This window comes from Talpa occidentalis, unplaced genomic scaffold (genome assembly GCF_014898055.3).
Source record: "Talpa occidentalis isolate TD23 unplaced genomic scaffold, MPIMG_talOcc4v2.1 talOcc4.14, whole genome shotgun sequence".
NCBI classification, from domain to species: Eukaryota; Metazoa; Chordata; class Mammalia; order Eulipotyphla; family Talpidae; genus Talpa; species Talpa occidentalis.
Window position 1 is genome coordinate 37,728,979 of NW_023601433.1, and position 22,943 is coordinate 37,751,921.

At 42.0% G+C, this 22,943-nt stretch overlaps 1 protein-coding gene across 3 annotated transcripts in view; it reads left to right on the forward strand.

Annotated features, from left to right (window-relative positions):
• Positions 1-22,943, forward strand: part of KIF26B (kinesin family member 26B) — a 563,425-nt gene that overhangs the window by 278,781 nt on the left and 261,701 nt on the right. For all 3 annotated transcript variants that reach the window (XM_054694956.1, XM_054694958.1, XM_054694957.1), the window contains one exon: positions 4,691-4,863. In XM_054694956.1, coding sequence (XP_054550931.1) covers positions 4,691-4,863 — 173 coding nt within the window. The remainder of the gene's footprint in view (positions 1-4,690; positions 4,864-22,943) is intronic.

Consider the following 22,943-nt stretch of genomic DNA (forward strand, 5'->3'; position numbering starts at 1 on the left):
TGGCAGGAGCAACAGGAGTTATGTTTGAGGAAATCTGTCAGAATTTTGGAGTGCAGAGTGTGGGGGGCAAACTAGCAATTACTGTAATTATGTGTATATTATTTCTGAAAGTTTGTGATCCCTGGGCAGGGTATGGAGTGTAAATACAAGTGAGGATATTAACTTAGAGAGACTATAGCAGTAGACATTTGGCGTGGGGCAGGGAGAGATAACCCTGTTTCCACTGTTGAAGAGGTAGAACAAAACCCAGAGAATTATCAAAATAAACCAAAAGCCGGGATTTTAGGAGGCAGTGGGTGTGATGGAAGGCACACCTTGAAGAAGTACATGGACTGGACCCAAATCATGACTTGACTGTATCTGGAAAGGGAGGGCAGGGCGGGAGTGCTGGGTGACCAGGGACCTAGGCAATTTCAATTTCATGTAATGTTTGGCTTCTTTAAAAATATCTTCAGGCCTCCCTGGTGGTACAAGGGGTTAAGTATCAGCCTATGAAGCTATCGGCAGCCACTGCAGCACTAATTTGATCCCCTGCCAGGGAGCTGCCCACATGGCGCAGCAGACCTCTCCTGGCTCACCCACTGCTCCCCTCAGCAGTGTCTTTCAGTCATTCCACCTGTTCTGCTCCCCACTCTGTCTCTGGTGAATCCTCTCACACACACACATCTACCTCTGGCCTATACCCCAGTTCTTGGATGCATAAATAAAATAAATCTTAAAAAAATCTTCAAAGATGGTATAAACATTTGTCAATTATGGTAGTAGGTGTTCTTACATGTGTCTTATTTAATGTCTTTCCTTTATGTTAATTTTTTTTAATTAAAAGTGAAGCCATGCAAAGCTTGGGGAAGGTCAGTCACAGTTCATGGGCCTCACCCGTGTGCTCATGGCTGTAAGACACAACTCAGATTCAGAGTGCAACAAACAACAGGGTTTATTAACAAAGGAAAATTTAGGAAAAGGAAACAATTTCTAAGGCCATAAATGGCTGACTGTCCTACCACAGATAGTATCTGCAGCATCCAATATCCAAACCAAAGGCTGCTCGTGCAAGATGGTGTTGTCCCTTCAATAAGAACATGGAGCTGATGGCACACTGTTAAATGGTGGACCAGGACCCAACTCAAGGTGGCAGCTAGAGATAGAAGGCCAGACTGGGCAGCACTGGACACAACTACAACAGGAGATGGTGCCAGACATGCTGGAGGCAGGGTGGTGGTTAGGTGGTTGTGCTAGAAGATCAGAAGTGGTGCATAGCTTGCTCATAGAGATGGCCAGACACAGGTCAGCAGTGCTGGTCAGCACAGGTCAGCAGGTGGTGAGGATCAGGCACCATTGTGCAATCCTTTCAGAGATGTGGGCATAGGCCAGCAGTGCACAGGTCAGTAGACAATGTGGAAGCAAAGCTGAAGGCAGAAAGTGGTCAGGTGATAGTTTGAAGTGGAGATCAGGTGTGAATGCCTCAAGGGTCTGTCAGGCTTAAGTCTCAGGCAAGTCAGATGAGAGTCAGAGTCAGATGAGAAGGACTGGGAGGTCTCAGAGGTCAGTATCCCTGAAGCTAAGGTCTTGAAGGTCTGAGTTAAAGATCTTCCTAGGAGAGAGTTTGGACCAGTCTGTGTGTCAAGCTGTCTGAAACCCCGGTTAACATCCCCTTCCACCTTTCAAGGTTGATCGGTCCATTCACAAAACCCGTTCCATTTCCAAGACTTGATTGCCACGGGTGCATGTTTGAACCTGATTGGCCTGTTTAAAACCTTGCTAGCTTCAAAACCAAAACCCCACCAGCACATCCAGTCTGCTGTGCTTCTTTCTTGCCATCTCACTCTGGCCATGCAGTGCAGGGGCTCAGGGGAGCTGGAGCACCTGCTGAACCGGCTCCTGAGGTGGGATTCAACAGGCTGGGGTGGTGGTGGGTTTTGGAGCCCCCACCCCCTGCAGCAAAGCCAGGACTGTTGCTGTGCCCAGTTGCTAAAGGGGAGCTACAGTGGATTCGGTCATCTCTGATGCATCCCCATCTAGGAGCCATGGGGTGGGGGGCTATCACAAAAGGACGAGAGGGCATAGAGGAAAGGAGGAGGGAGTATCACATGCCTAAGAATCAGTGTCCTCTTCTCAGTTACCAGTTAGCTTGGGCAGCTCACCTCTCTGCTTCCCAGTTTCTTTTTTAAGATAAAGAGTTTTGAAGAGGATGATCTTGATAATCTTTTCTAGCTCTTAAAACATTCTGTGATTCTTAATTTCTAAAAGCAGTTGATTATTGAACAACTCTTATGGACTTGGGAATTGGTTGTGCCATGTCTGCTAATTCCCAATTTTTTAAAAGAGATCCAGTCTGGTCTGGCACAAGAGAGCCAATAGCTCTCTTTTGGCCAGTGCATAGACATTCATCTGTCTAGTGACATTTTGAAAGCCACAAACCCGCAGCATGCTGGCATTTGTCCTGCTAGATTTGGGAACCTGCAAGTACCAGAAAGCTGTGCCTCTATTAGGCATCTTGCCATTTGCCACACACATCCAAGTGGCTTCTTTATGGATTTTCAGGACAACTATAGGATACTTTCTACATGGTGAAGCAGAATTCCACTCCTTTTTCTCCAAACCTCAGATTAGAAATACAATTCAGGCACACTTAGGAGATGTTACAGGTTGATTCCACCACCACCACCGCCACCACAATAAATTGAGTATCTCAATGAAGTGAGTCGTGAGAATTTTTTGGATTCCCAATGCATTGCAAAGTTGTCTTTATACTACATTATAGTCTGTTAGGTGTGCAATATCATTAGGTCTGAAAAGCAAATCTTTGTGTGTTAGCATCAGTTTTACATGTCTCAGATTGTAGCTTTGTGATAAAGAAAATGGTGCGATGAATATTGCAATTTTGTTTTTGGACATTGTCCAGGATGGCATCATTTACCCACAGGGCTTCGTAAATGCTGTTTTGTGATGAAAACAGTATGCATGGCCATGTCTCCCCAGTTTCAACTGCTCCCTGGCTTCAACTGCCTTCTCCAACCGCATATTCCTCAAGATTTGGCAGCTGGTTGAGGGGCTCCCACACCCCCTGGGCAGCAGAGGAAGCCCAAGGATAGGTGAGCAGCTCCTGGCTGAGTATGGGGAATTCTTCCAGGCTCTGGCTGCTTTTGCCGCCTCCTCTCTGGTTTCTTTTCTGTGATTCAGGTTTCCTTGCAATGTCTTGAATGAATGAGAATAAGAAAATATGTGTTGGCAGAATTTCAGCTGAATAATGCAAGACTTTCCAAATAAGAGCAAGAATTTAGCCACAGCAAAGTTACAAGTCATGGAGGCTTAGGGTAATCGCTATTCTGCTAATAATGAAAAATACAAGTGTTTGTATTTTTAAAGGTTAACAAATGGGGTTCTTTCGTTGGCCTACTGTCCGGCTCAGTTGCAAAGTAGAAACCATTGGTGATCTTTGTTTTACTGCATTTGTATTTTCTAGGCATTTAGAAATATTTTCCACTCAGCATTCAAGAGGTTTGAACTGGCTGCAAATTATTATATATATATTTTTGGTACTAATGTTTCCTTTTTAAAAAAAATGTGTTTTTATTCTTTTTTGCAAGCAGACTGAAGTTTTAAAGTAACAGGCATCCCACATAGCACATTTAGACCTTGCTATATAATTATTACATTTGTCATGGGATTAGCACTTTCCAAAAGTATATAAAGATTCTTATTTTGCCTGGAAATATGATTCTTCGGAGCCTATTATGTGAATTTAAGCAGAATGGGCCCAGCCCCACCCACTAAAATTTCTGGAATAAATGCAGTCTTTGCAAATGAAATAGAAGCCATTTATCTTTTTTTTTAAGAATTTGGGGTACAGGCCAGAGGCATGGGGGTGTGAGAGGATTCACCAGAGACAGTGTGGGGAACAGAACAGGCAGACTGACTGAAACATACTGCTGAGGGGAACAGCAAGAAGCCATTTATCTTAATGAACCAGCAGGAGAAGTAAGTCTGTTTACCCTGGTCTGAAACCTCAAAACGACACCAGTAACAAAAACGACACTACCTCTCCTGTTTCACCTGCTGCTCCCCTCAGCAGTGCACTTCTTCAGTGTGCCTGTTCTGTATAAATTAATAAATAAACCTTTAAAAATTAAAAAAAAAAAAAACACCCACTGGTATTTGTGATGGGTCTGTCTATGCTCAAGAGCTTCTCTGCGTCACCTCTGCTATCTGCCTTCGGCAAATAACAAATACTGTTTTATTTAACTCCTTCTGTTCTTCGTTAGTAGATTGACTTACCCATTAATAAAATAATACCTTTGCCTCATTCTTCTCTTTGGAAGCATTCGGGACCATTCCTGGTGAGAAACTGGCTCTCGTCGTTGTTACTGATCTGGGCCTGGGCTGCAAAAAGTGTGTGGATAATGACTCGTGCATTCCCTCCAAATGGAGGGGAGACACAGACATAATTGAAACTTGCAATGTCAGGGGGTAATTTCATTCCATTATTTTAATGAAAACGAGGAGATGTCCTAGCTAAAATGCTAGAAAAGAGCTTTATAGGAGCTCTGAGCGCCAAGGTGTATGAGACTGAATGTACATGGGAGGCATGTTCCCCTCAGCCTCCCCACCTCTCCCTCCCCCCAATTGAAAGAGGCTGTCAGCAAATGCAGTAGCCAAAGGTAATGAGCTCAGTTTCCATCTTTCTCGCCAGATCTCCCAGCTGATGACTGAGACTGGCCGCGAGGGCCTGACAGAAGCAGCGCTGAATCGCTACAATGCGGACAAGCCTGCCGCCTGCAGCGTCCCAGCCGCCACCTCGCAGGGCTCCTGTGTGGCCAGCGAGACTTCCACAGGCACCTCGGTGGCCGCGTCCTTCTTTGCAAGGTAAGCGAGGTGTTCAGACAAGCACATCTGGTTAGCCTCCCAAGTGGACCAGTTTAGCTTAAAACACGAAAGAGGGCTTGGTGCCATTCCTGACTTCTCTGAAGACAAGGTTACTCACCCCCAGCACGTGAGGGAGGACTGGCCTGTGTATTTGGGGGTGTTTCGCGGCATTCCTGGCTTCTACTCACTAGATTTCCATAGCACCTTCCCCAGTTGTGACAACCAAAATCGTCTTCAGATGTTTATAGCCAAGTGTTGAAAATCGCTGTTCTGAGAACACAGGACTGGAGAGACGGTTCTCTGCTGAGGAGACATTTGCGCTATGGGCTGGGCCTGGGTCTAGCGCTGTGGCTGGGGTTTCCAAATTTATTTCTCCTTACAGAAAATGAACTGATTAAAAATTAACAAATAATTTTTTCCTCCTCAACAGACTACTTGGGATAATTGTCAAAAACTATCCGTCTAATCTTAGAAACTTTAAAAGCATAAGAAATAAAAAAGAAAGGTATTTCAATGATGTTTTCTGCCTAATTTTAGCGGTGTGGCAGCGACAGTGCAGGAGACAAAGAACAGCTGAGCAGGGACCTCTGCAGGGCTCTCTCATGCGCCTGCCTTGTTTTATGAATGAGGAAACCGGGAGCTGGGAAAGTTAAGCGCTGAGTTAGTGCACAGCAATGTCAGAAATAGAAACCAGATTCCTCTGCTTTTTAGTGTGACTCATTCTTTATTTGATACTTGGAATTTGACCTTAGAAAACTATTTCTTCCCAAGATGTGCAAGCTTCCTGGGTAAGTAGGATATAGAATAAAAATATCACCAGCTGTGCCACCAGAAGATCCCTTGGGTTAGTGTCCAGGTCTGCCTCAGTTTCCTCATCTATAAAATAATCATAACACCTATTCCTCAGGATTGCATTGAAGATTAAGACATTGTAAATGATAAAGTACTCTACAGCAGTCAGTTCAGTATGCACTTAGTAGTGTGTCATTATGAAGGAATGTTGTGTGGCTTTTCTAGTTATGTCCATGAATGGTAACATCCAAAGCCCAAATATGTGTGAGGTGTTTTGATTAGGAAAGGAGCACATCAGAGGAGGAACAGAAGATTAATAGTATGGATTAAGACACAACAGTGATAGCACATGGGGCTGTTAGAAGACTGACTTTGAGGTTCTGATTTAAACTTTGGTGCCATGTCTATTGTCCTGTGAACACTGGGCCAACTTGAACATGTGGGAAACAGCAGAAAATATGTATGTGGTGGACATCAGACAGTGACAGCGATCATGTTAGCTCTATGTGTACATGCATTACTGTTTTCTGGAGCCACAGAGCAAGCTTACAGGCAGTCATGTCTGTACTGTGGAGGGAGAGGATAAAGAGATGAGACAGGAGATGCAGAAACGTGACAGCACAGAAGGTCCCAAGACCTCAGTTGATTATGAGAAGGTGTCCAGAGGAAAGTGATGAAAGTGTTGAGGAACTGGGAACCCATGCCAAGGCATTTGGTCTGGAGAAGATAGCCCTCACTACCTTTTGGGCCATTTATAATGGTGGGATTTGGTTGGGTTCATAGAACACCCCAGTGTGTGGACAGAGACAGAATACTAACAATGCTAAGAAAAGGTGCCAGTGGACTTATTGTGATGATCACTTCACAAATGTTGAATTATGTATACCAATGTTGAATTATTGTATTGTACACCTGAAGCTAAAAATGGATGTCAATTATATTTGAACAACAACAACCCCTAATAATGAAAGGGAGATATTTCTAGCTCATAATGAAGAACTTTATCATAATTCAAACTGCCCCAGAAGAGAGTGAGGGTCCCATCACTGAGGGAATTCAAACTTACACTGGATTACTATCTGACACATCATACTTGACCCATCAATCCTCACATGGGAAATGCTCTCCACGCGCCTTCTTAACCTCAGATATTTAGAGCGTGAAAAGCCTATGGTTAAAATCCATTCAGAGATTTTGCAGATCAACCAACTTTCTCTCTCTCTGTCTTTCTCTCTTTCTCTGTCTTTCTCTGTCTCTCTGTCTCTCTGTCTCTCTGTCTCTCTCTCTCTCTCTCACACACACACACACATACACACATACACACACACCGAGAAGGAAGAATTTTAAAGCATGAAGAAATAAGAAGTTAGAACTCTCAAAAACAGTGTTCAGGGAACAAGTTTTCCTGGTGCAAGAAAACCAGTGCCATCTTTTTTAACCAGGGCATAGATGTCAGAATCACAGGTGCTGGGAATGCATGTGTGTTTTAAAAATGGTGCTCTTGAGGCCACATTTCACATTAATCAGGAGGACTCACACAGAAGCAAATAAATATCAGGAAAAGGAATGGCAAGTGACTGGCAAAGGTGGTCTTCTCTGAGATGCTTGCTTGTACAGCTCAGGAGAGTATGGTTGACTATCTTGTGGTGGCTTTGAACTTCTCCAATGAGGGGACTCTGCTTTGCATGATTCCCACATTAATCGGAAGTGGTGAAGTAGGATGTCATTAGATATTCCTATTTGTTGACTGTTCGCTTTGGATAAAGATTTACTTAATTATCTACTTAAAGTACATGAACCCAATAAAAATGCTTAGCTGAATCACCAACATTGTAATTGGAGGTAGTGGAATCCACTTTTATTTGAAAAGCAGTGAGCAGATCTGGGTTATGCCCAGAACTTCCTTGAATCCTGGTAAGTAAAAAGAGATTTTGAATGACTTCATATTTGTGCGTTGATGTTCCTTCCCAAATAACCTGCAAAACTATTTTAAATTGTGTACTTTTTTTTAAATCATGGAGAAATTGAGCCTCTGGAAGATTTTAATCTACATTCGGAGCAAGTGTTTGAAAAGTAGTGAAAACTTGCAGGTATCACATGAGCTTTTCAAAGGCAAGGTTAATTTTGGTAGAAGTGGTGCTGCCATCTCGTAGGGCTGGGGAATGCATGTGCCTTTAGCTCTGTCTTCAAACATCACTTATGGAAGAATTTGTTTCTTTGTAGCTCTCTTGTTTAGAGCAGCCTTCATAAGAGCTTTATGTTTAAACCAAATTCAAATCAATTTCTCAAATAAAATTATATCATGGGCACTTTTATTGCTAATAGTTTTTTGAATCTCTGTTGTCTTAAACAAATAAATGCCTTAAAAATCTGTCTAGTTTTTGATTATTTTGGATTGCTCAGTGCCTCCTTTATGCAGTGCATGGTCCTTTATCATCTCTTGCTCACTCTTGGGTCTTCCCTCTCCTCCTCTCCCTCTCTGTTTTTCCAGTAATAGGGTTATTTGATACTTACCAACTCTCTTCTAGAAGTGTTGACCTTTAAACATTTTTTTTGCAGTTGTTTAAAAATGCATTCCATCCCAGGCTTGTGATTTTTTAGATAAATTTTGGTGTTCACTTCAGTCTTGGGTTGCCCTCAAATTCGTGTTATGGGAGCCATTTGCTCTGCTTCCTCTTTCTCAGTTGCCAAGCCATCCCTCATTTCATCTCATCAGCTCCACCCATTCTTTGCCTTTTGTTCAAACTCATTCTTTTCCTAAAAATATTATTTTATTTTTTTCCACCATGTCCACTCCTGTGATTTTTCAGAACTTATTTTTGGATCACCCCTTGTATTTCCTGACAGCTTGTCTTAGGACCCTTGAGCATATCGTGGATTGTTCATGACTGATTTCACCAGTGTCCTCTGGAGGTCAGAGGTTGCAGTGACCTTAAAACCACAACCAGCATTTGTCCTGGGCTGAGGGGCTACCCTGAGCTGCGAGGGCTGACTAGTGTACTGAGGTTCTGCCTTCAGAACCAACTTGCCCTTCTCCTCAGCTCCTTGTGGGGCCTCTACCACATATGAGGCATACAAACCATTACTGTTATAGAGAGTGTCCTTCCTAAGAGTCATTTCCATATTCTTACTGACAGCCAGCACAATTAGATCCTTGTTACACTGCTTACAGCAAATGCTTTTCATGTATGATCTTGTACAGTGAGGCTTTCTCTAGTCCCTGAGTATGTTAACATAGCAGCAGCAGCACTCGGTGATATGCGAGGAGTTTATTAAATCAGGAAAATGTGGAGTGTGAGACTGCACAGGCTTCTTTTGTTCTGTCAGGTACTGTTCCCTTCAGAGATACTCACAGTCATCCCACTGTAAACTTATCAACAATTGTTATCAGAGAAAAGCTATCCTAAACACACCGCAGTTGGGCCTAGGAGGAGAAACATGGAGCTGGTGCACAAGATCGCTCTCCTTTGTCTCTTTTTTACCAGTTCACTGGAGAAAAGAGGCAGTTTCTGCCTCCAGTTTTACATAAAGGAAGTTACTTTCCAGCACCCAACCGATTTTTATAGGCTTTTAGCTCTACAAAAAACCTAAGCACTTCTAGGAGCTTGTACTGTGGAACTTCTCTTTACTTTTATTATGATTTTTCTGTTTCTTGTTTGGTTTTCATTGAAGCATGTTGCTCTCACTCTTGCCAGGCTTTCTCACTCCGTCTTGCTGTCACTCCCTTTCCCCTTTCCTCCCAATACTCTGCGCCTTTCCCCATCCCAGCCCCCTGTCTACCTATTCCAGGGCTCTCTTGAAAACAGGACTTCCATGGAGCTTCCTAAGGGAGGCTTGTGGTCAGAACCAACAAGCATAATGGTGCCCTTTGCTCATGAGACAAGGGCAACAAATCCAAGGAGCAAGTGTTGGCTGAGCTGAGGTGCCTCTTGCTGGGCTGCAAAGGGGCATCTTTCTCTCAGCTACACAAAAGTACAGACTGAGCTTGTGTTGTTCCCACCCCCTTTCCTGGTAACTGAGCAATGCCAGGACAGAGATCTTTGAAGACCTGAATTGGAAGCCAAACCACCACCCTCTGGGTTTCTTGTTTATTTATTCCTGATAGGCTGTAACTTTACTTTTCTTAGAAAATGCTCCGTGGGCTTCTCAGAAAAGAAGGGACTTTTATTCATGTATATTGATGAAGTGAATTTTGGGGAATCATAGTTATACAAATAGAGTTTCACTTGAATGCACGTCAGTTGCAGTATGAAAGGAAGACATTAAGAAGGAGCCAAATATATATTTAGTGCCTCCAGATTTCAATAACCCCAGGAAACAGTTTCAGGTGTTTGCTGCATGAAGAAGGCCTTGATTGCTTAATAGAGGCAGTGAAAGCACTGAAGAAAAAGTAGCCATAATTCAATGTCTACACTATTATCCTTTGTGTTCAAAAAAATCCCAAAACACTTCAGATAGATCACACTAACATTCAGTACCTGACCTCAGAAACCTCCAGGACTAATCTCTTTTGGGATATGAAGATCATTACAGGAATGCCACTCGTGGTTTTGCACACACAGTTCCGTGTTGGTGATCTAGACTAAAGAAAACAGCCATTGTTTGCAGCCCCCTTCCCATATCCTGTTGCAGGGAATGTGTAAAACAGTTCTGATTAAATCAACTTGTTCTGATTGCACAAGTCCTAGGTCTGACTGATAGTTGGGGATGCTAGCAATCAATTCACGTGTCTGGGAATCATTTCACACATTTGGCTGCCTTCAAAGCCCAGACAGGCCTTGGTATATATGACTGATGGTAAAGCCATTTCAATGATTCTGAAGGATCCCAGTGACTCTTACCAAATATTCTCAAGATTAGACATTTTACATTTTACTGTACATTTTGAATGTCTTCTTTATTGCTATGTGTGTGTGTGGGGGGCAGATATTGTATAATGGGAAAGGAATTAGAAAAAGCAAAGAGGGAGTAGCCTAGGGTTAATCCACATTCTAATTTTAGAGGGGTAGCTTCACCTCCCTAAGCCTCAGTTTCTCCTGTTCAATGATGATCATCATGTGTGTAGTTCATAAGATCATAGTGAGGATTATATGAGAATGTGATGGTTCTTTGTAAACTTCACCTAACTCCTAGAGATGACAAGATGGAATTTATAAAACAGATGGAATTCTGTCCTCAGGAAATTCAGTGATTTTTTTTTTTCTCTTTTAAGTAGATGACTTTTGTCATGCCTACCTTTGCAGTGTGTTTACATGACACTTTGTGATCCAGCCTACTGGCCAACCAGGATATCTGTGGCAGTTGTCAAGATGGGCATCACACCTCAGAGAGCAAAGCCGCCTACACAGAGGGCTGGAGAGCTCAGTCAGCCCTTCAGACCTCCCCTAGAAAGAACCAGGCACTGTTGGTGATTGCATCAGTGCCCTGCATGGAGAAACTCTGTCTTTAGGGAGCTTCATTCTAGTGGACTCCAGCTAGTGGACCACACACTTCAAAATGTTTTTTTTTTTTTTTTTTTTAAGATTTATTTATTTATTTATTTATACAAGCACTGGATAGTCAGAAGCGCGGGAGGGTGAGAGAATTCACCAGAGCCAGAGCAGGGAGCAGAGCAGGGAGAAGGACCGAAGTACACTGCTGAGGGGAGCAGCGGGCGGCAGGAGAGGTCTGCGCGCCATGTGGGACCCTCCTCTGGTGGCCGGGGAGCAGCCGGGGATCGAACTGGCGCCGTGGAGGCTGCGGGCAGTTTCGCAACCCAGCGCTCAACCGCCGCGCCACCGGGGAGGCCCACTTCAAAATATTTTGAAGGGGATTTTTTAAGTTTATATCCCCAGACAAACTCTCAAGCAATAAAAAAGAAAACAAAGGGAAGATATGAAGTGAGGGAAGGACAATTGATTCTAATACCATGTAGCTTGTTACTGACCCAAGTGCAGAGAGCTCAATTTCTGCCATGACACTGACGGTGAAAATTAACGAAAGCACTAAAGGAGAGGAGTACTCTTTTTCTTTGTTTTTACCCTCATGATTTGGAGGGGCTGAAGAGGGAGAGTGAGGAAGTCAATTGAGAAATCACGAAAGAATCTCTTGTGTAGTGAAAGAGAGGGCCGGTGTGTCAAGAGAGGATACGATTTTATCTCTGATGGCAGTCTAAGGGCTGACTGTATTTTAAACAAATTTTAAATTTGTTTCCAAGTCTTTGCTACTGCTACCACCCATTCCAGTACCTCTACAAACTGCTAACCTTTCTTCAGCACTTATTCATTTGAAAATAGTAGCCTATATTTGTTGAGGGTTTCCTAATTGCCACATACTATTCTGGGTTCCTGACATGAATTTAAACTTTGAAAGCTCCCAAGAGTTGGCCTTCTTATTATCCCATTGTTTAAATGTGGAAACTGAAGCACAGATTGGTGAAGTAACTTGATGGTAGTTACACAACTAGTAGCAGGTAAGGAGGTACTTGAGCCAGGTTGTCTGATTCATGAATCAAAATGTAAGCTCCGTAAGAGGAGGGACATTTATCTTTGTTCATGATAGGAGACTTACTGCCTAAAAGAGCACTCAAGAAGCATTGGTTGAGTGAATAAATGAATGCTGTTAGTGACTGTGCCTACTCCAGTTGGGGTATGATGTGTGGGCAGTCTCAACATGAGGATGATAAATGAGACCAGAGTAGAGAATGGATGCAAAGCACACCCTCCATTCCTAGGCAAATTATTTTGATCAATTGCTCTTCATTTTTCTAATTTTGTTAGTTACTAAAATATTACTTCCTTTTCCACTCAGAGAAAAGATGAGGTTTTTCAGTGAATTATGAAGCTCTCTCTATAACCTTCCTTTCCCAGTCCTCTACCATGCTGCTTCTTGCTTATTTCACTCTAGGCATCTAGGGAATGCCTTCCAGAGAAAGAGCCAAGACCATTCCCTCATCATTGGCTTTGTTCTTTCTGCTCCCTCTGCTCTTTCCCCAGATAACTGCTTAGCTCAGTCCCTTTCATTACTCATATGCCACTTTTTTGACCAAGCCTTCCCTGACCTCCCCATTTTAAATGACAGCTGTTCTGTCAATGCCTCCCATTCCACAAAACAGCTACTACCTTAGAGGTATTTGTTGAATGAATGAATGAATGAATGAATGAATGAATGTGTGAGTGAATGAATCTCAGGTTAAAAGGAGAGACGATCAGCTAAATCTCCAGATTGTCCTCCACTGAAGTTCTTGGAGAAACTCACATCTTTTCCTACTCAGTTGAAACTTCATGTTCAGGAATGAAATTATTCTTTTAGTTTTAGTACATTTGGGGGAGATAGGATCTTAACAAGCTTGGGGAATGTCCCACTGGAAAATTATTAAAGTACAAGTACCTCATTGTCTTTAGGATTTATAAGACATGGTGCAAGTAGACAGCAGAGACAATAAACCAAAGAAAGAGTTAAAACAGAGAAAAGAGTTATTAGTTATGGGATTAGCACCAATGAAGTAGGGCTCTCCATCTTTTTTCCTGTCTCGTTGAAAAGCTCTTTTCTTCCCTTGAATAAACCTCTTCACTTTCTGTCCCCTGCTTTGATTTATTATTTTAATTCTATAGCTGTCTTAGTGAAGTATGTAAAGCATTTGGGGATAAAATCATGTGGAAGACATTATAGAAACTAAAGATGTATTATATTATGTGGTATTAGGTTGAGGTTCAGTGTGCTGATATTGTTGATGAAAACACAAATCTGTCCATGGCATTGTCTATAACGGAATAAGAAATTGGCTCCTCTTTGAGGGTGCAGGAAGGAGAGTTTAAGGACTACTGCTACAATAATTGGGCTAGAAATAAGTAGATGCGAAGCATAAAGAGATCTGGATGAAATCTCTGCTTTTTATACTGAGATATGCCCCTGAAGGTAAGATTTTTATATTCTTGCCTCTGTGATCGAAATAATGCATTTTTTCTGTCTGATTGCTAAGGTGCAGATTTCATGAGAACAGGATCTCTGTGCTTAACATCATACCTGGTACACAATAGGAGCTCAATAGATGAATGTTCAAAGAGTGAGTCAACCATGCTTGAAAGCTTAGAACTGCCTTGCTTCTCAAAAGAGCAAAATGCTTAAAGAGCTGAAATCTTAAAAGAAATATTGGGATTGTACCTGAAAATAGCAAAATGTGTTGTGAAGCTTCAGTTGTCATCATTCCAAGTACTAGTATTAAAGATAAAAGTAATTCTGATGGGTAAAAAAATGGAATACTTTTCATTATTGATTGCAACACAGATTCAGCAGTACACTATTTCTGATAACCATATTTTATTTAGCTTATGCAAAAATGATTTTAGCATCACACTGTAATTAGAGGATTTTCCTGGCACCTGGCGTGCTGGTTCACGAAGTACTGAAATTTAGGAAATGCGATTTCATGAGCCTAGAAATAATGGCCTGTGTCATTTTCTTGGCAACCAAAGCCTTAAGAGTCTACAGTTTGTCCTTTTAAATCCTGCGAAGGGAAGAAAGGGACTTGCAATGACAAAGAAGGAGAAATTCTCTCTGGGACTATAGTGAGAAAGGATGTAATCAGCACCAGGCAAGCCACTTTGAATTAAAAATGAGCAAATGTAAGCCATCACTCAAAATTTATTTGCAGTCTTTCAGATGCTTCAGGAAATAGATGTGGCTCATTTTTGTCAAATAAACTTTTATTTATTATCATATCTGTCTCTTTGGTGCTCGATCTAAAATGGCAAGGTTGCATTGGGGGTGGGTGGGAAGCAGAATGTTTCTAAATCTAGATATCTATAAAATACAGCCTTAAGTTCCTATACATGTTCTCACCACTTCTGAATGTTAAAAGTGAGTTAACTAAGAGCTTGTTTCCACCTTTGAGGAGCCCGAAGTCTCAGTTTAAATTGAAAGAGGTATCAAAAGACAGCCAAGGACTACCGACTAATGTGTCATTAAGTCTGACATGGCCAGGGTCCAGTCCGCTGCAAGAACTCCCCACCTACCTCTGCAGCCCTGTCAATACTCCCTCTAGGAAATCATGAGATGAATACAGCTTGATGCAGCAGGTACATAGCCCCCACCCATCTCATCAGACTTTGTAGCTCCAAAGGTCCAGCAGTTGTGACTGTGACTCTGTCCAAGGGTTTTGTTTGGTTGCTGGATTCTCCTGTACTGCAGCCAGAGTGCCAAGGAGGCAGTCCTCTCAGGAATAGCTTTCAGATAAGACTTACAGTCCTTCATAGATAAATACCCCAGCTCCCTCGCCCTTTAGTTGGAAAAATGCTGAGGCATGGTCTATCCTGTCTCCCAGATTTCTTAAATAGAATTAAGCCCCAGTTTCCCACATCAACAATCTGCTTAATGATGTACTTCTGGTGGCTTCCTTTTCTCCCTGTCTTGCATCCCCACCCCCCACACTGCCTTGTACAGTTACCTCCCAGTTAAACCGATTATCAATCACATCCTTGTCCAGAGATGCTTCTAAGAAACTCAACATAAGCTGTTGGTATATTTCCCCATCCACCCATCCATCCACCCTTCCATCCACCCATCATTTTGTAAGCCTATATTATACACCAGTCATTATAGCAAAAGCACACCTACTTCCACCAGGGGGTTCCCAGCCCAGGAGGTAACCTGTCGCATTTCTGGACAGTTCAGGACAAAGAGGAACATAGGCACTCCCAGTACTATTCTCCAGGTCTTGAGGTTGTTTAGAAGTTAAAGGTGACTTCACAGCACATACTATTCTCAAAATGTACCTTGTTCATTCATTTGCTACTGAATTATTGCCTACCTTTTCTTCTAGAATGCAAGATCCGTGGCAAGAGACACTTGCTATCTTATGTCATTGTTGTATCCTCAATTTTTAGAACTGAACTGGTGCTCAATCAACATTTAGTGAGTGTGTCTCAGTAGCATAACAAGTCTGCCATGGAGAGTTTCTCTGTTTCCTCTGTCCACCCTGGGGGATTCACCTGTATTGAATTATAGCTAATTCTAATTGTGGAAATTGCGTCTCTGGCACACTGAGTGCATCTGCTTAGGGCAAGAGAGAGAGGACATTGCCCCTACCACAATGGGTCATTGTGTCCTGAGAGTGGGGGCTTCTTTGCAATTAGGCTTCTGGAGAACTAGCTACTCTGCCCAACTGCGAATCTGAGGTGAGTGCCCTCCTTTGACATTATAGAGGGTAACCTGGTTTACTTAGTCTGTTGACTTTAATGCCAATCACAACTAAAAATTCACATCTACCTTGACAACAACATCTAGGCCGATGTTTAATCAAACAACTGAATACCGTAGCCTAGTCAAATTGATCATCCTATCTAGAATTAGTGCTAAATCTCAGGTAAGAATCCTTTCCATTCCATGAAGTTCACCAAGGGCCTACTGAGACCACACATGTTTTCTTCTGGCACTGTTTTTTAGCATTCAGGCTGCTGAGCTGATGTACCCATGGGTGCTCAGGTGGTACCATTCCCTTCCTCAGCGACATCCGTCTTTATCCTTTTATCCTAGTGTCCCCACCTAGTGACATGTTTAACTGACACCTCATGTCTTTGGGAAATATTGGAGGCTCCCATGTCACTTACTCAAAATGCTGAGCATTTACTTTCAGCTTTCACACTACAGATAGAGAAAATAAAAATAGATATCATTAATCTCTAAGCTTCTCCTGTGGTCCTGAAGATCCAGGGCGGGTTTGCTGCTTTGCATGTTTTTTATTTTCTTTAAAGCTGGGCAAGTGAGGAAAATTGATTTATGGAGTTTAGATCCTGTTTAGTTGTGGGGGAGGGAGAAGGAAGCAAAGTGTTGTTCAAGCTGCAATAAATTTAAACATCAGTATTTCTTTACACAGTACGGGGTAGGGGGGGCGCTTTAAAAGCCCTACATCTATTGCTATAGGAACTCATAAATTAAAAACAGGACTTTCTTATATACCTGGAATTTCAAAATTATACTTGGTTAACTCTGTGATTGTTCCCTTCATAAAAAGAGGCACGGAGAATGTGGATTTAAGCAGAATCTACCATTATAACTTTGAAATCCCAGCAACGACTCAACCTCCTGTCTTTTAACTTGCCCTTAAAATAATAATATTTCAGGATAAAGGAGCTATTACCTGAAGTATAGAATCTAAGAATTTAGTTCCATTATCTTTTTCCTTTCACCTTCCTCTCTTCCTACTTTCAATCTTTTTTCTCTCCCTGTCTTTGGTTTTAATTTTTTATTTTACATAAATTTTAAAACAAGTCTAATAGCACCAACAACAAAACACAGGAAAAATCTTTGTTTTTCATTCTCTTCTGTGCCATAAATTCCCCTATACACTCAAGGAGTACACCCCAGGAGGGATGGTGGGATGTATTTGATTAACCTCTTAAATATTTCAGCATCTCCACACCACAGAGCCTCCAAGAGAGGGAGAGTTATTTTTCCTCCTATCCCTAAAGGATTGCTAGTCATTGGACCATGTGCTGAGAATGCCACTTGACAGAGGGTAAGATTGAGCGGTCCTGGTGAACAAAGAAAGCACTAAAGAAGTACAGATGCAACTTCATGATCCCTATACTTTTATTTCTTCATTTTGTTCTTTGAGAATTATATTTACATTTTTGGAGCAAATACATAAGTAAGAAAGAAAGAATATATTTTATTTAAATTTTCAGAAAGCTTTTAAAAGTGTTTCTTACCAAAAGCAGTATAAATGAGTTTTCACTGCAGTATCACCCAGCCTTTTATACCTAGGCAATTATGAAGAGAGATGAAGGTTTATGTTCACATAAAGATTTATACACAAATATTCATAGTATTTTTCATAATAACCCCAAGATGGAAAAAACCTAAGTGTTCACTAACTAGTAAATAGATTAACAAAATGTGGTATATCCATACAATGAAATCCTACTCATAGGGAGAAGGATCATATACCAACTATTGGTATATGCAACAATATGGATAAATCTCAGAATAATTACAGGGAGTAGAAAAAGCCAGACTCCCTGATCAACACCAGTAGACTACATATGGTTTGATTTCATCTATATAAAATTATAGACCATACCAACAAATCTATAATTTGACTGGGGATGGGGGAGGGACAGATAACAAAATGAGGACACTTTGGGTAGTAATGGATGTGTCCATTATCTTGTCGTGGTTTCACAGATGTACACACTTAACAAAACTCACCAGTTTGTGTATTTTAAATATGCACAGTTTATTCTATCAATTAAACACAGTTAATGCTAAATATATGAGTTTTTAGTAAGATAAAATGTTTTGAGATAGTGAGAGAATTGTCTTAATAAATAAAAGTTGGGGTAAATGATAGTTTTCTCTTAAGGAAAAGTATTAATAACAAGAACTCCTATGAAAAACATTGAACTGGCCTTATTTAACATTTTTCAAGGCACTCAGATAAGAAAGGACTTGGGAAATTTCCAGATTTGTGCATAAAACTAAGTTGTTCAAGGAAATAAAATATTGTCAAGGTAGAATGTACAGAAGAAAAGAGAAGAGGAGCTTTAATGAGAGCAAGGAATATTTGAGGTAAAATAATTTTAACTATTTTTATGGAAGAGTAAACTGTGAGCAACTGATTTTAATTGAGGGAGAAAACATAAGGACTTAGTTACCTGAAATTTCAACCTAAGATTATGACCAGGGAAACCAACAGTAACAAAATTTGTTGGGCATTATTAGAAAGCATATTGGAGACAATGCAAAAAGGAACCATATTACTTGTGGGCAAAAAAAGAAAAAAAATTGTTGAACCTAGCAATTATGAAGTGAAGTTGAAAAGTACACCTTCTAACAAAAACCCATGATGGGGTAGAGGAACTTCCATTTGAGAATGAAAAACTTCTTAGTCTGGAAGAAGGAATTTGAGTAGCTCATTTGACATGTGGCTAGATTATTTGTTAAATCTTGGAGTTATCATTTAGGACTAGAAAGAAGCAGTGTTAGGGATAAGCAAAGCAAACTGTACTCTACATCGTAAGACACAGTATACTGACAGAGCATATAAACCTGCAGGCCAGATTCATTCACAGATGGTGAGCTGATTGGAAGCTATTAGACAGAGCTGGGGAGGTGGGGAGTTGGGAGCAAATCCCCAACTTCTGACACCATGGACGGCAACAACCTGCCTTGCATAGGAAGAGATGAATTCTCAGCTCAATGCATCAAACACCAGCCCAATACAGTGACTGTTCTTGCCTGCTTCTGAAATAGAATTTTCCGTAGCATTTAAAAAAGTGGCTACCTTTTAATCAAGTAATAGATCAACTGACATAAATGCATGATGTAGGCTAAAAGCAGGTAGGGATTTAGAAGCCTTTTGGACAAGTCCAGGTTAGACACACATCCTGGGCCCTCTCCTTTGGGAGGCAGACTCACAGGTGTAGAGTGACCTCTGAAGCAGATGTAAGACACTAGGGTAGCAGAGGTGAGGCAGTTCACCCTGGCACCTGGATTATTTCATGCCCAAAAGGAGCAAAGCAGGAGAAATAAAACTCCAAATCAGTGCAGCCACTCAGAAAGAGGACAGGTGATGGCCTGGCATCCTCTCCTTGGCTTCCTGTGTAATGCAGAGCGCCCCTTTGGGATTGTGAACTCCAACCATCTGCTTGCTTGGAACGCAGAGAGCAATAATGTTGGTAGTGGCTGCTGTAATTGAGATGAATACAGAGCAGGTAAGCATTGCTGTCCAGTGTCAGTCACCAGGAAGGAGCAGAGCCGGGGAAAAAAAGGGGCTCTCATTTGCAAGGGAAGACAGAGAAACTTGACAGTTTCTATAGGACAGGATGGTCAGCTTTCTTTAGAAAAACAAATGGAATGGGTGCAGGTTAGAAAAAATGTTAATTTTTGCCCACTATGTCTATTCCTTGGCCACAACTGAATAAAAACTCTGTTGCTGGCTCCTCACGTGCTGTAATCATATAATTTCTGCTACACCATGACCATCTTTGCTTCCTCCCGTGTCTTTGTCTTTCTCCCCATTTCATCTGTTGGGAGAGGAGCTGCTGCCTGCTTGACTAAGGAGTGTGTGTGATTCTGTCTGACAGTAACGAGCGATGTGGAGAGAATCTGGGAGAGGAACAAGAACAGGACGTTCCTATATTTTTATGGGGAGATTGATAATCAAGGCTAACAATCCCAGCAGAAGGTGAACAACGCATTAAACAGAGGGGAAAAGATAATAAAATATCGCCTGCTGCTTAACAATCTTTGGGTGGAAATGCTCCCTGGAACTATCCAGCTGTTGCACTTGATGGCTCATAAAGCCTCCCTAACGTCCGTCAAGGGCCTTTTTTCTTGGTGAGGGACCATTTTTTTTCATGCGGTTATGATAGCATCTGGTTCCTGTCCCTGGAAGTGCAAAGAATCCACAGGCACAGGCAGATGGCTGCTGGGAAAGAGCTTGACTACAGAGGCATCTGGCTCCTTTGATGGATTTTGGGTCATTTCTGACCTAAAGGGCATCATCAAAATGCAGATTCAGATTCAGCGGGCAGGCACTGAGCACCTGCTGTGTGCGGGGCCCTGGGTTAGGTTATTTCAATGAAACCTCATATTAGGTATTACCAATGTTTAAAAAAAATAAGATTACTATGGAAAATAGCCCTGGGCTATTTGAAAATCATACCAGATCTCGATGCTTCAAGTGACAGGCGAGATGCCCTGTGGTCTGTGCTCTCTGCCACTCTGCCACAAAGATGGAAGAAGACTTGTGAGTTGTTTCTTGTCTGTGCTCCAGGTATGTATGAAGATGTCTGTGTACACTTCTCCCACCTGGGGTCACTTTCACATGCCTGTTGAGAAAGGATGATACATTCCAGAGTACTGAAAATGAAAGACAGGGTACCTAGTGACCAACTATTTGAGGTCAGGTTCCCCAGAAGCAGATCCTGGAGTAAGGATTCCTTTGCAAGTGATTTTCGAAGAATGTGGTCCCTGGAAAGTGAAGGAGGCAGGGCAGGGCAGGGAAGGAGCAAGGGAACCATTGAAAGGCACATCTCTGGTGCTATCCTTTTCTCTGGCCAAGGGTGGATTTTAGCATGTGCCTACCCCAGGGTATGGGTAGTGCCTCAGCATTGTCCTGACCTGGGCAGTAGAGCTGGGGCTATCTTGCTCCCTAGCCACCTGTTCGGGTTGCAGGAAAATAGTAAATCCTGGACATTTCTAGCCAGCTCTCCGCACACAGACACAGCAGACTCCAGCCATCCAAGGGTAAGACTTTGAAAAAGAGTAGTAGATGCTGACCTGCTTTTAGATGCCAAAGTGCCCTGAAGGGGAACACAAAATACAGAAAGAATAGTAAGGGGACCTGGGCTCAGCACCAGAATTATCACCTGCACCTGCCCTCTTTCATACCTAGTTGGGAGAAGAGGAAGCTGATGACAGGAAAGCGTGGCAAGATTAACCAGGCTCCCCTGATGTTTTCGAGCAGCACCACTACCTGCATCTCCACAGGGAAGGGTGCTGATTTTCCTGAATTCTGAGGAATGATGTTTTTCATCCCTAATCAGATGTCTTTAATTGGTGAGCCACTTTGAAGCTAAGTCAACAAGAAACAGAACATTGGATTATTTCACCTTTTTTTTTTAATGATCTGTTTATTTATTTATACAAGCACTGGGTATAGTCAGAAGCACGGGAGGGTGAGAGAATTCAGGCCAGAGCCAGAGTGGGAAACAGAGCAGGCAGACTGACGAAATACACTGCTGAGGGGAGCAGTGGGCACGGCAGGAGAGGTCTGTGTGCCATGTGGGACCCTTGCTGGTGGCCGGGGTTCAAATGGTGCTGCAGAGGCTGCGGGCAGCTTCGTAGCCCAGAGTTCAACCACCGTGCCACCAGGGGAGGCCGGATTATTTCACTTTGGATGATAAAATGGGAAAAGACAAATTAGCATCTCTTGGTGGTAAAGAGAAGTTGTTCCTAACCACGTTCTCTTGTAAAATGAGAAAACAAAAAGGGAAAATAAAAAGTGGGGGGTTGCCCAAGACAGGAAGCCTCCCCATATGAAACCATGCTGTGACTTGTGCCACAGATCTCAAATCCATGTGTCTGCAAAACCAATAACTGCATGTAAAAATTATAATGATATAGAATGTGAACCCATAACAGCAATATTTCAAGTGAAAACAGATTTCTTCCATTTTAAAGAAATGTCAAGTCTTTGTTTTAGGGTATGAGGATTCCTCATGTTTCCCAGTTGAATACGAACACTAAATTCCTCTGTAATTTGTAGCTGAGTCTGAATGTGTTTTTGTATCTGTCACAATCATCAACCTTGAGGACTGTGGATCCCAAGTACAATTATGGTTTTGATGCTGAAATGAAAAAGAACTTTCTTCCTTCTTGACTGTTGAGCCAAGGAGAAGAATCAGGAATCACATTGGAAACATGCTTGCTTTCATTAACTCTAGTCTCCAAGCAGCCTCGCCTGGGGAACATCATCAAAAGAGATGATGACAATTTTATTTATTTTTTAAGATTTATTTTATTTATTAATGCATACAAGAGCTGGGGTGTGAGCCAGAGGTGTGGGGGTAAGAGGATTCACTAGAGACAGAGTGGGAGCAGAACCGGCAGATCTACTGAAATACACTGCTGAGGGGAGCAGTAGGCGAGACATGCAGCACCATGTGTGTTAGCTCCCTGGCCAGGAATCGAACTTAAGTTGCAGTGACTTGCCATAGCTTGATAGCACTGATACTTAACCCCTGAGCCACCAGTGAGGCCCAGGTGGCAATTTTAAAAGGTAATGAATGTTTTCATGATAATAGATGGAATTATAGGTTTGTTTTTTTTTGTTTTGTTTTTTTTCTTCAGAAGCATACTTATCCTTTGCAGATACATACTGGAATACTTATAGATGAAATGTTGTGATTTTGGCATCTCTTCACAATAATATAAAAGAGAGAACAGGATGGGTGGGTATATGTGGACTATGACTGAAAATGAAGAAAGTGATAATTGTTAAGGCTGGCCCCTCTCATTTTTTGCAGAGACAAATCATTACTGCTCTCACTAGACAGTTCCCACAGATATTTACTGGGTTCTGGAGGAGTAAAGAAGTTTCCATTATTTAGGAAGTACATTTCATTCATGTTCTTTCATATTGGAGATATAGTTTATAGCTACAGCATAAATATGTGTGTGCCCTGAACCATGTAGACTCTCCGGACATGATTTGATTGACTGATTGAATGGTCATCTGCCTTATAGTGCAACTCTCTGTTCTGTTTTACCTTTTCATGGTTACTTCACAGCAGGTGGGGTGGATC